Source organism: Simochromis diagramma, unplaced genomic scaffold (genome assembly GCF_900408965.1).
Source record: "Simochromis diagramma unplaced genomic scaffold, fSimDia1.1 OVJJ01000660.1, whole genome shotgun sequence".
Lineage (NCBI taxonomy): Eukaryota > Metazoa > Chordata > Actinopteri > Cichliformes > Cichlidae > Simochromis > Simochromis diagramma.
Window position 1 is genome coordinate 101021 of NW_024387084.1, and position 12201 is coordinate 113221.

The 12201-nt window shown below is 41.0% G+C and overlaps 1 protein-coding gene across 1 annotated transcript; it reads right to left on the minus strand.

The window, feature by feature from the left end:
* Positions 1-6882: 6882 nt before the first annotated feature.
* On the minus strand, positions 6883-11237 carry LOC120742617 (desmocollin-3-like). The gene is made up of 13 exons (XM_040046039.1): positions 11028-11237; positions 10773-10863; positions 10456-10664; positions 10252-10362; positions 9845-10000; positions 9439-9583; positions 9196-9350; positions 8939-9073; positions 8648-8821; positions 8376-8503; positions 8240-8307; positions 7956-8071; positions 6883-7556 (listed from the first exon to the last, which is right to left on the minus strand). Exons 1-13 carry the CDS (start codon positions 11064-11066, stop codon positions 7545-7547), a joined length of 1539 nt encoding a protein of 512 aa, XP_039901973.1. The 5' UTR covers positions 11067-11237; the 3' UTR covers positions 6883-7544.
* Positions 11238-12201: the final 964 nt, after the last annotated feature.

Below are 12201 nucleotides of genomic sequence, written 5' to 3' on the forward strand. Positions count from 1 at the left end.
AACAAGGGAAACAAACTCAAAACAGCTTTAATGTTGAAATTGTTCAAAATACAAAAAACAAAACAAGGCAGTGCTGGAGCCAGGAGTACAAAACTAGGAATCTAGGGAAAGACACAAAAAACAGGAGCACACTGCATTGCAGGCACGATGACAGACAAGGGGAGAGTATAAAGGTGGGAATAAATCAGGAATAACAAGAACAGGGTGAATTAACTGGAGACTTAAGAGACAAAAGTCAACCAAAATGAAATAAAATACAACAGCAAGTAACAGATGATAAGCTCACATATGTGAATTTAACATAGAGAGAGAAGACAAACATGGAGGCAAGACTGAATGAACAGAATAAGTAATAATAAGAACACAAAAGGCTCGTCATAAAATGTCAAGGAACTAGAAGCATAACAAGAAATTAAGAAGCACCAGAAAAGCAAAACTAACATCATGAACAAAGACTATGGAGCACAAACATAACATCTATCTTAAAACCAAAAAGGAAGTCACAAACACCTGACACACAGAATGAACCTAAACAAGCATCAGGACAGAAGAACTGAAATAACAGCAAAAGGAACAAGTATCAGGTAAACTGATATAAAGACCAATGAACCATAAGAAATAATAACAAGCTAAATGTCAACAGTGCAAAATACAGAACCAAGATACAAATACACAAAAAACTGAGAAATTCAAACAGAGGAATTTTAGTTTTTGGATAGTGAAATCTTTGTACCTTTATACCTTCTGATATTTATGAAAGTATTTTCTTTTAGAATTTTTTTAAATTGCTGTTGAACACAAACCACATTAAACTACACTAAATGTCATGCATCTGTATGACGGATGTACACAAAACTGTAAATCAGTGTATCCATGTCAATTTTCTGCACTGTATTAATTTATTATGAAATATTCTGATTTCCTGTTGACCCTCTTCCTTCTTTTTGGTGTCCTTGATAAAAATAAAAACTCATCTACTGCTCTCCTATTCTAATCCAACCTGAATGCATGTTCCTGAAGAAATAACAGATTTTCATAGATAATCATTTCAGTGTACTTACTGAGCAGCCACAGCAGAGATGCGTTCTTCATCCTACTCTCTGTGATATCAGGTCAACACTTTAACCAGTTCACAGTCATATAAAGTCAAACCCTAATCCTCTGCTCTGTGACAGGATGTAAGTGTTGTGGTTTTTAGAGGAAGCAAAGTTTCTTTGTCTGACTGCAACAAATACGAGTGAAAAAAGCTTTAAAATGGTCAAACTGACTGTTAAGTGACTGTAGACATGGGCCCCAACAAATTTAGTTGACATAAAGGGGAACAGATCCCTTCACTGACTTAAAAAAAACGAACATTGTGAGAGGCTGAAGTCAGTCAGGAAACCACACACACACAAATCCCCACCAAAAACATGTAAATAACAAAAAAAAAAGATATTTATAGATCGCCCGCATGGTGCCTTTACTGACAGGATTATGTCTTTGTCATTACAGGGCAAACTATTCTTATCTCAATAATGATCATCATCAATGATTTATTTAATTTTTATCTTAGACATTGGTTGTGTTGATCGTGTTGTTGATTCGTGGGAACAACTTGCATCTTCCTGTAGCTGACCACAGTTCAGCTGAGAGGAAGTGAGCTGGAGGTGGTACGAATGCTGTTTGACTGATTGCATCTCTCTGCTTTAACCACTGATGTGCTGTCATGGCTGAAAGGCTTCAGGCAGGTTGACCACCACTGACTTCCTGAAAACACTACCCCCAAAAAACTGTGAGCCACCATGAAGTCACAGACTCACTCTTACCATCACAGATGTCCATAATGCACTGAGCAGAATCAACACTCGCAAAGGTGCTGGCCCTGACAACATTCCTGAATGTGTGCTTCGAGCACTTGCTGAGCAGCTTGCAGGGGGTCTATACAGACATCTTTAACCTCTTGCTTGCCCAGGCAGTATTACCAGCATGCTTCAAGACCACCTCCATTGTGCCAGGGAAAACGTTAAATGGATCAAAGGCATCATATTATTTTCCATTTTTTAATATTTCCATTTCTGTGTGTTCAGTGTAAACTTAAACAGTGAAAGAATGGATTACAGAATGTTAAAACACTCACCATGTGCTGTGAAAAACATGCACATTTAAGTTCCAGAACATAATCATAATACACAAAATGATCAGTGAAATGATGACCAGAGTCCCTGTTTTTATTTTAGGCACTAATTTTTAAGTCAGAGTCCATGTGTATTGTAAAGACACTATGAGCATAACTGCAACAATGTCCCCTCTAACCTCTAAGTGTGCGCAATTGCGTAGTGCTGACATGGTCTCTGCAAAAAGAAAATCTGCGCTGCGCACAAAAAAAAATCGAACCTGCATTGAAATTAAAATAAATACGTAACAATTCTTTCTGTGCTGTTATGCAGTATGAGTCAGTAAGTGACCGGTGACTGGCTGGCTGCTCCAGCCAATAATGCGATTTACATTTGTATATACGCAGCTAAATAAAGTTGTTGACAGCGTCCTTATGTGCCGCTTCCTTTGTTTTAGCTACCAAAAGTGGCCAATGTGGAGTGAAGACACACTGAAGACAACGCACTGGAGATGTGAGCAGGACAGATGGAAAAATTGACGGAAAAAGTGTGGACTTCAAACTATACACCAGCTTTTGTAAAACCAGATTTATTATTCATTATGTTTTTTTATTATGTTTTTTTCCCCTGAATACTATTGTTATCGTTATACTATATTTACTGTGGGAAAAATGGTAAAAACTGGATTTTCTAAGGACAGCGCTCCAAAGCACTCTGTGCCTGTGAGTAAAGAAAAACAAAAACAAAAACAAAAAAACCCCTATCCTTTGCTATTGGTGTATAAATGTCCCATGTCAACCAATGAAAAAAATCTAATGGCAACGCGGCATTTGGTTGTTTAGGAAGAGAGAGGGAAGTTTTAGCAGTGATGGCAGCGAGAGAGCAAGAGAGAGAGAGAGAGAGAGTTTTGAGATGTGAGAGATTTGTGACGTTTAGCGTGTTTGAAGTATAAAGTGAGTGTGTTGTGTAGTGGATAGTTTTGTTGTGTTGTCAGAACAATGAGGTGACTGACACAATTGCTGCCAAAAAGCTACCAAAGGCAGATTTAATTGTAAATACTGTCTCCAGGTTAAAAACAGTGATACACCACCTGCTGTCAGGCCTTTGGGTATCAGGCTTGTGATGTTCTCCTTTATCTTAGTGGACAGAAGTTATTTTTTGGAATGGCAAAAATAACTTGTATGGCATCTTATTTGATGCAGAACACCTGGTTGTTTTGCAAATAGTTTGAAATGGTTATTTTAAAAAAAACACCTTGGCTGCATTTTTAGATAAATAGCTGCAAATAACTTTATTGTTTGCAAAACTCAGTAACTTTTTTGAACAAGTAACTAGTAACTTCTTCATTACTTTTTTTAAAATTACTTTTTCAAAATGACTTGCCCAACATTGTTATTATATACTGTATTTTTCAGACAAAGAGTTACAGGACTCTCTCCCAGTGCACAGCAGGAACTTCATGCAGACTCATAAAGTCGGAGCTTTATATAAAACAACTGTTAAGTGTGTTTTCAAAATTGGAGTTCAAGTTATTTTTCCTTCCAATAGTGTTAACATACTACACAGGTCATGACATTTTTTAATTTTCAAGTTCCAGTATCAATTCGCAGCCTGGTTGTCATGGTCCTGGGTCGGTGACCCAGCGCTTTAAGTTTATTATTATCATTTTTCTAGTTTTTTCTGATTTTGTATTTGTTCTTAGGGTTTGAGTTGTGTGTTTCTATCATCCCTACCTGTGCCTCCCCTCTGTGTTCTGTTCGTGTCCCCAGTTGGTAGTGTAAAACAGTCTGTGAGTTTCCTGTTTTACTTTGTAGGTTTGTGTCTCGTTATGTCCATTAGTTCCAGCTGTGTCCCCGCCTGTCTGCCATTTCCTAATTACCTGGTGTGTGTATTTATCCTGCGTGTCTGCCTGTGCTCCTCGTCGTGTTGTCTGTGTTCATCCTCTGTGAAGCTCCCTGCGTGCGCTCAGGTTTGCTACTCTTTGGTTTAGTTTCTCCCAGTTTAGTTCATCCATAGTTCTGTTTTGCCATCCCTACTTTATGTTTGGTATTCTTAATAAATCACCCTCACATCTGAATAAGTGCTGCATTTGAGTCCTCCTTCCACACATCACATAGCTGCTGCCCCAGTCGTGACAGTACGACGCGACCACAAGATGGACCCAGCAGCACTTAATCCGTCTAAGGAGCTATGGGAGAATCTCATCGATGCCACACAAGAGCTCATCGACCTGTGGCTGGAAAACCCGGATGACAAGTCCCAGCGCGCTATAGAGAGGCGGCTACAGCGTCTGGTGACCGGTCTCCCATGGCTCCTGGGCTCGCTATATCCGTGGGAGCAGGAATTTCTCATTTTTGATCTTGGACTTAACCCCCCGTCTGCATTCACTTTCGAGCAGCCAGATGCGGTGAGTGAGTGGGATGCTTTGGCTTCCCCAGATTCCGGGACTTTGTTTTCTGGGGCTATTCAGAGTGGGATGAGAGACAGTATGGGTAGTTTACCTACCTTCGTGGTAACGGACCCTTCCCAAGTGGGTATCTATAAACCCTCTGCAAAACCGAAAGACTGTGTCTCTGCCACTCCTTCCGAGCCAGGACTTTATTGCCATTCACTGGCTCAGTTTTGTGTCCAGCCACTAGCTTCCCAGTCTGTAGCTCAACCGTTAGCCTCCCTAGGAGCACAATTACCTGTTCTGCCGCCACTTCAGTCAGCCACTCAGCCACCATCACCACTAGCATCGCTACAACCCATAGTTCAGTTAATGGCTGAGTCACAATTTTCACTCGCCCCTCTACAGGAAGCTATGTCCATACACCCCTTAAAGGACTGTTTTTCTACCGCTGTTTCTGAGCAGGGAGACAAACTGTTTCACAATGGACCTGTTCCTCAAGAGCTGGCAACATTAGAGACTACTACTCACTCCAGGGCTTCCCCAGAGGCTGGGTTACAGCCCTCAGCTTACTCTGGACCCCTGGAGGCCAAGATGCCAGCTATGGACTGCACCTGGCTGTCACTGCCTGAGCAGGGTTGGGGCTCTGTGCAGCTACAGCCCTCCTCGTGTGTGCCAGAGGCCCACGTGCCTACTGGTTTTGTTTCACGTGTCCCAGAGGCACCCATGCCTGTTGGTTTTGAGCCTGTTTTCGCTGGGGGGACCGAGGGGCCCATCCAGCCTTCGCCATCATCAGCAGCTTCTGCTGAGGGCTCTCAGGAATCGCTTTGGCCTGCTGCTTTTGCTGGGGGGACCGAGGAGCCCATCCAGCTGTCGCCATCACCTGCAGCGCCTTCGTCTCCGGCTTCCACGCCGCCGCCTGCAGCGACAGCCTCGCCTGGTCCAGCCTCCGTGTCTTCGCCCTCGCCTGGTCCAGCCTCCGTGTCTTCGCCCTCGCCTGGTCCAGCCTCCGTGTCTTCGCCCTCGCCTGGTCCAGCCTCCGTGTCTTCGCCCTCGCCTGGTCCAGCCTCCGTGTCTTCGCCCTCGCCTGGTCCAGCCTCCGTGTCTTCGCCCTCGCTGGCAGCAGCAGCTTCATCATTCTCGCCTGCCGCAGCAGCAGCTTCATCATTCTCATCATCGCCTGCTGCATCAGCTTCAGCGTCGCCTGGCCCGGCCTCTGCACAAACTCCAGCCCCGCCTGGTTCGGCTTCAGCAGCAGCTTCTGCCTCATCCTTCTCCTCATCCTTGCCTGGTTCTGCTGCTGGCACGCCGCCAGCCGGTCCACCCCAGACTCAAGCACATATATGTGTGTGTTTGAGTCTGGGGTGGTTTTGGCTCAGACTGAGCTCAAACACACACTGACTCAAACACTCACATGTGTGTGTTTGAGTCAGTGTGTATTTGAGTCAAACACTTGCTGACTGTAATTTGCAACAAATATTTAGGGAAATCAGAGAAAAACACAATTTGCATAATAATTTGGAACACTGTGTAGATCTAGGGACAAACTGTCATGGCTAGATGACTGAGTCATGTGGGTGTCTTGTGGGGTGTTCCCATCTGCAGTAGTCGGCATCAACAGTGGTCCAAGGAAGGAACAGTGGTTAAAACAGCGACTAATGCACGCAGTGAGTTAAAGGTGGTTCTATCCAACAGAAAAGTGACTGTGGCTCAAACAACCAAAAAGGTTGATGCTGGTTCTGAAAGAAAGGTGTCAGAATGCACGGTGCATTAGTTTGTGTGAGGAGGAGGCTAAAAAATTTGAGGTATTGACTTGGCCTTTAAATTCCTCAGATCTCAGCACACCTTCAGAAGTCCAGTGGAGTCTATACCTCAGTGGGTCAGGGCTGTTTGTCAGTAATAACATCAGTGCACCAATTAGATCTGCAGAGGACTGAAGTAATTATAAGCCAAGGGGTTGAGATCTTGGAACACTGCACATAGTGTATTATGTGTATGTGGGCTCCACCCTGTGAAACACTAGAGTGCACACAAAACCTGAACACAATGAACAACCATTTTGGATCTGACCTTTATATACAATGCAACCAGAAAAATCACAAGGACATTTTTTGTTTTTTTTAATTACAAATTGACAGATATTGGACAAAAACTTAAACAAATAAACAATAAAGACTAAAAGTACAAACATTACTGCTTTTAGTTGTATGGGTGCATGTCTGCTTATTGTATGTTTGCTGATTATGCTGTTTTATAACCACGTTCCTTTAAATGTTAAAAAAAATCACTGCAACAGTAGGAACAATTAAACACAACCCCTTAATGTTAATGTCAAATAACAACTTAACAATGTAAAATACATATAGGGTATTACACTGTCTTTTGAATGGGTTTTTCCTGTGCAGCCAGTTGTATTTAGTTTCAGGCAGTAACACGTTAGTGCTCCAGTTCTGCCCTCGTGCAGATTGTAACACGACTACTGTTGGAAATGTTTCAACAACCTGACTTACAGTGAGCTCAAACTGCACCCGTCTCACAGTCAGCGAGTTGAAGTAAAACATGGTTACAAACAATTTCTGCGCCATTAGGAAATTCTGCAGAAGTAAATCAACACTGCTTAAAATAGATTATTATGAAGGTGTAATTTTACATTACATATTTTGAAATATTAGGTAATTGTTATTTTGTTTCATTGTGTATTTGTTTTAATGAAAATTTACCCTCCAAAAATAAAGATATAATTTTTTAGACATTGATTACAGAGGTACGAAGCTCCAAAATATTGTATCTACATAGTTTTTAGTGCAAACCACTTTTGCTTAAAAACCCCCCAAAAAACACAACAACATTAACAACAAGGAAATAAAGCAACAAAGAGCAATAGCAGATACAAACCTGCACCACTTGATTGTTTTGTTTTTACATTGTTACCCCAGTATCAAGCCAAGCGTTCAGACCGTGACCTCTGAGTCAGCTACAGAGCCACGTCCCCTAAATGCTGCCCATCCTCTTCTGTTCCCATTTGGAAGACACAGGTAGTTTGTTATTATAACCTGTTATTACTCCCAAGCCTGGATAATAGGAGGAAGCATACAACACTTTCAAAGCTGCTCAGGACATGATTCATTGTCATATATTACACATCGAGCAAACAAATCACCAACAAGTTAGAGAAATAGTATCTTTTACAAACTTGTTACTCATTAAATTTACATTTATTTAACTGCAGAAAAAGAAACTTCTGCTATCCTATTTTTGAATTTTTATGCAAACTTCTGCAACAAGACATTATTGTTGGATGTATCAAAAACAAATAAATAATATGTTTGTAATAATAAAACAACATTGCATGATGTAGATAGTGGCCATTTGATTCTCAGTTATAAAGAAAGACCTGGGACAAGAAGTAAATATGGTTTTCTTGTGAAAAACTGGAAACGGAGACATTGGTTGCATATTACTATTCTTACCATGCTGTCCTCTGGGGCCTCCGTGTTAGATTTGAGTGGGATTCCTCCAGTGTCTCCAGAGTCATAAAGCTGCAATTTCTCTCTCTTTTTTAGACAGAAAAATACAAGGACCAGGACTGCAACAAAAAGCAGGCATATTCAAAATCAGAGCTCACAGAGTGCTTTTATGTGTGTTATACCCTACACTATTTTATGCAGCATTGTTCACTTCCTAATATGCAATGAGCAAACTACAAGAGAACCCCCAACTAACCCTTACAACTCAATTATTGTCGGAGACTCACAGAACAGTAGGAGGAGGACCACAGGACACAGTATAGTCATTATTCCCAGTAGTCCGAAGGACACAGACCTGCAGGAAAAGGTGTATCAGTCATTTTTCCAAGTGTCAGGGCAAACATTTGACACACCCCATCTTACCCATCCCCTCTTTTGACATTGACATCCACAGGGATGGACTGCCACGTGGCACTGCTGCCATTCAGTGATGCTACATTTTGTGCAGTGATCTGAAGCTGGACATCGTTGGTCTTCTCATAATCTAATGGCTGGAAAAAAGAAAAACATTTTGAAGTTTATGAATACAAATCAGTTTTATATAGGCTGACTTTGCATTAGATGTGATCCATGCAAAAAGCTTCCACCAACGTAACTAAATGATAATAATGAATTGAATAAGAAGCCAGTCTCACCTTTGAGATGTACAAAAGCCCTTCGTTTGTTTGGGGGTCAGTAACTATCCTGAAATTTCCATTTTCATTTCCTTTTGTAGTGACAAACTTTGACATCCAGTTTGATGTGTTTATCAAATCTTTATCTTGAACAGGAATTTGAAGTAAACGTTTTTCACTTTCAGTGACATTATACTACAAGAAAAAAAAAGCATGGGGGTGTTCTTAAGTTGTTGTTTAATTATGTTGGTAAAAACAAAACAAAACAATGTTTTGGTGAAATAAGTAGAATTTTTTTTTTCAAACACTTACAGATGATTTCATGAAGGTTGGTGGATTGTCATTAATATCACTCAGAGCAATTGTTGCTGTTGATGTGGCAAACAGACCATTTGGTGCACCATTCATATCCTGGATTTTTACAGTCACCACATGGTTGTCTTTTAACTTAAAAAGAAATGTTACAAAGTATTATAATAAAAATATGTTGTAAAGCACTTGCATCATCGATTTCAATGCTATTTTCAATTAAAGTTCACAGGTATCACTGATGCAGAGGCAGTGCTCACCTCTCTGTCTAGGGTGTTGGTTGTTGTTGTGATGACACCTGTTTCTGGATGAATGGTAAACATGTCTGATCCAGATACGAGTGTATATTTAATCTTCACATGGTCGGTGCCAATTTGGTCTCTGTCAGTTGCACTCACCACTCCCACCACAGTCCCTGTATTGTAACCCATAATCATTTAGAGCAACTGCACTGAAAGTCAAATACCACAGAATCAACTATTACTGTATGTTGTCTTTCTCACCTGCACTACAGTGCTCAGGAACTGTAAACTGTAAAGGACCTACGAACTCTGGAGCATTGTCATTGACATCATCTACAATCACTGTCAGGGGCAATTCCTCCTCTAGCTCCACATTAGTATGCTTGTCAAAAGCACGCACTACAAACTATAGAGAGAAGAAAGAAACATTTGACTAGTTTGATGCACACAAATATAGAAAGCAGAGTCAGGAACATAACAAGACTCCATATGTGAACTGTGCCAGTTCCAGGTTTGAATGAAAAAATAAATAAACAAAAATGCTCAGTAGAGGATCAAATATTGTCTAACTATTTGAATGATTAATAAATCACTCCTTAAGAATGACTGTGGAACATTATTGGAACTCTTTACAAATCTTCTAAACCAGCGTCATCTTCACACTCACATCATATTCTGGGAACTCCTCACGATCCACTGCTTTGAGCAAGAACAGAGCCCCCGTGTCTGTGTCCATACTGAACACTCCAGTTGGATACGTATCGACTCCTTCTCCTTCGATAGTATAGTACACATCACGGTATTCTGCAGCGTCTATCACTATCTACATCGCAAACCAAATAAGATCATACATATTAAGGAAGAGAAAACCAAAAAAAGAAGAAAAAAGGATTGTGTTATTCATAACGTGTTTATCATGAAGCAGTCTGCTGTGTGCTCTTTCAGCTCGCAGTGTCATGAAATCAAAAGTGTACGCGGTTTCTGACATGCTGTAGCTCGGATTATCAGATCTGTTGGGGGGACAATATGTATTGACAATAAACATTAATGATATGAATTATACATTCAATTCACCGTTGAAAGCTCTTCTGGATAGTTCCCTTTATAATTCTCCAATATATTTAATGTCGGACGTCTCCAATCACGCCGTCTTTTAGAGCGGTTCAGGGAGCCTTGGCCTCGTCGCTGTGACATTCCAACAAGTTTGGACATGTTAGAAAAAAGATGCACAGTTCCTTCTGATTTCTACAAAAGACTCACAATATTCAGTTGCCTTACATGTCTTTTTGGCATTGTACTGCGGACAAGGTGAACTTCCATCTTACTTTCCCGTCCACTCTTGTCCTGAGCACACACAGAAAATGTCCGTCCTCCTTCTCCCACTAAGACAGACGTTAAAGCTACGACTTCCCCGTTACATTTTATTGTGAAACTCGGGTCCTTCACAGTTAACCGCGTTGATTTCGCATCACAGCCGACGGTTTCAACTGAAAAGTGAGAAAGGAAAGTTAAAGAGCCATAAAACACAGGACGGTCAGGCTACCATACTTTCTCAAGGAAAAGAAATGTAAAAAAACAAGTAAGCGGAGCAGCACTTTTTGCTACATGGTGTCCAGGTCGAAATCTTCCAGGTGAATTTACGTAGAGAGATCTCTGGAGAAAGCACGACTCCACACAGGACAGGATCTGGAGGTGAAAGTGAGTTTCAAACTGACTTGTCATGTCTAAATGTTTTAATGCTTCTGGGCATTAAAATGTTTGCTATGGCAATAAGGAATGACAGACGTCACAGAAATGAAACACATATTAGTGATGCAGGAGTGCTATAAAACCAAACTAGAAGCAGTTACCTGGGTTAGGCAGATGGTGAATATTAAAAATTTCCACATCTTTAGAAGAAAACAATAAGCCTGACTTTGTCCTGTATCCAAGTGTGGAGAGTCCAGTTAGTGTTTAACAAACTAATAGATGACAAATGTGTCTCGTCTACTCCAGAGATTTGTCTCCTGTCTGTTCCTTCACTCCTCTATTAATGCAAAAAGGCAGGTTTTTCTCAGATGGCTCTAACTGTCGCTTTTGGGTGAGTCAGCAGACACATCTTTGATGACACACCCAAGTGTGAAGTGAAGTCCCTTTAGGCCAGGGTAGGGAACGTTAATCCTCGAGAGCCGGTGTCCTGCAGGTTTTAGATCTCACCCTGGGTCACCACACCTGAATCAAACGATTAGTTCATTACCAGGCCTCTGGAGAACTTCAAGACATTTTTAGGAGCTAATTTAGCCATTTAAATCAGCTGTGTTTGATCAAGAACACATCTAAAACCTGCAGGACACCGGCTCTCGAGTTCCCTACCCCTGCTTTAGGCTGTGCTCTCTGTTGTTGCTGAGAAAGCCAACGCCCTCAAAGTTGTGTATATTTACATTTTTTTCCAACAAGCAGGGGGAAACTGTTTTTTACTGCAAGACATTAAACCGATACCAAATGCTTTACTATTTCCCCTTAAACAGTTTTAGCAGGACTATAAGAGCTACAAATACACATTATTAAAGCATGTAGCTTTTTTTGTACAAATCCATGCATATAAAGTGAAAACAATATTCTTATGACACTATGGCATTATGCAGGTAAATGCATTAGACAAAATACTGGTGTGTCTGTTTCTTTTGTCAAGACTAGAACTGGAGCTGAACGCTCTAGTGGGAGAGGCTGTGCTTGCCACAGCTACAGTACGTTGAGTAGGCTAACCACGTTATTATATTAATGCATGTAAGGTGAACTAGCAAACATCATCATAGCTACATGCGGCTGTCTTCTTGTTTGATGGCAGATACTCCCTTCACCCTGGCCAAAAAGGCTAAAATGACCAAAGAAAAAGTGGGAAACAGCTAAACATGAGAGGTTTTTGGACAAAGTTTGTGTTTTTTCCATTGTTTAAGCACTGCTTCCAGCCAAGAGTGATACCATATATGCCCCATAGCTGCAGAAAAGGCTAACATTGTTATCTTTTTACAAAAAAACAGCTGA

What these genes read in the sequence shown, in the direction of transcription:
- LOC120742617 (XM_040046039.1), bottom strand. Translation starts at nt 11,066, where the DNA reads ATGTGGAAATTTTTAATATTCACCATCTGCCTAACCCAG. An exon ending in TGGACACCATGTAGCAAAAA is followed by an intron (nt 10,665 to 10,772) that starts GTGCTGCTCCGC and finishes CTCACTTTTCAG; the next exon opens with TTGAAACCGTCGGCTGTGAT. An exon ending in AATGTCAAAAGAGGGGATGG is followed by an intron (nt 8,308 to 8,375) that starts GTAAGATGGGGT and finishes CTTTTCCTGCAG; the next exon opens with GTCTGTGTCCTTCGGACTAC.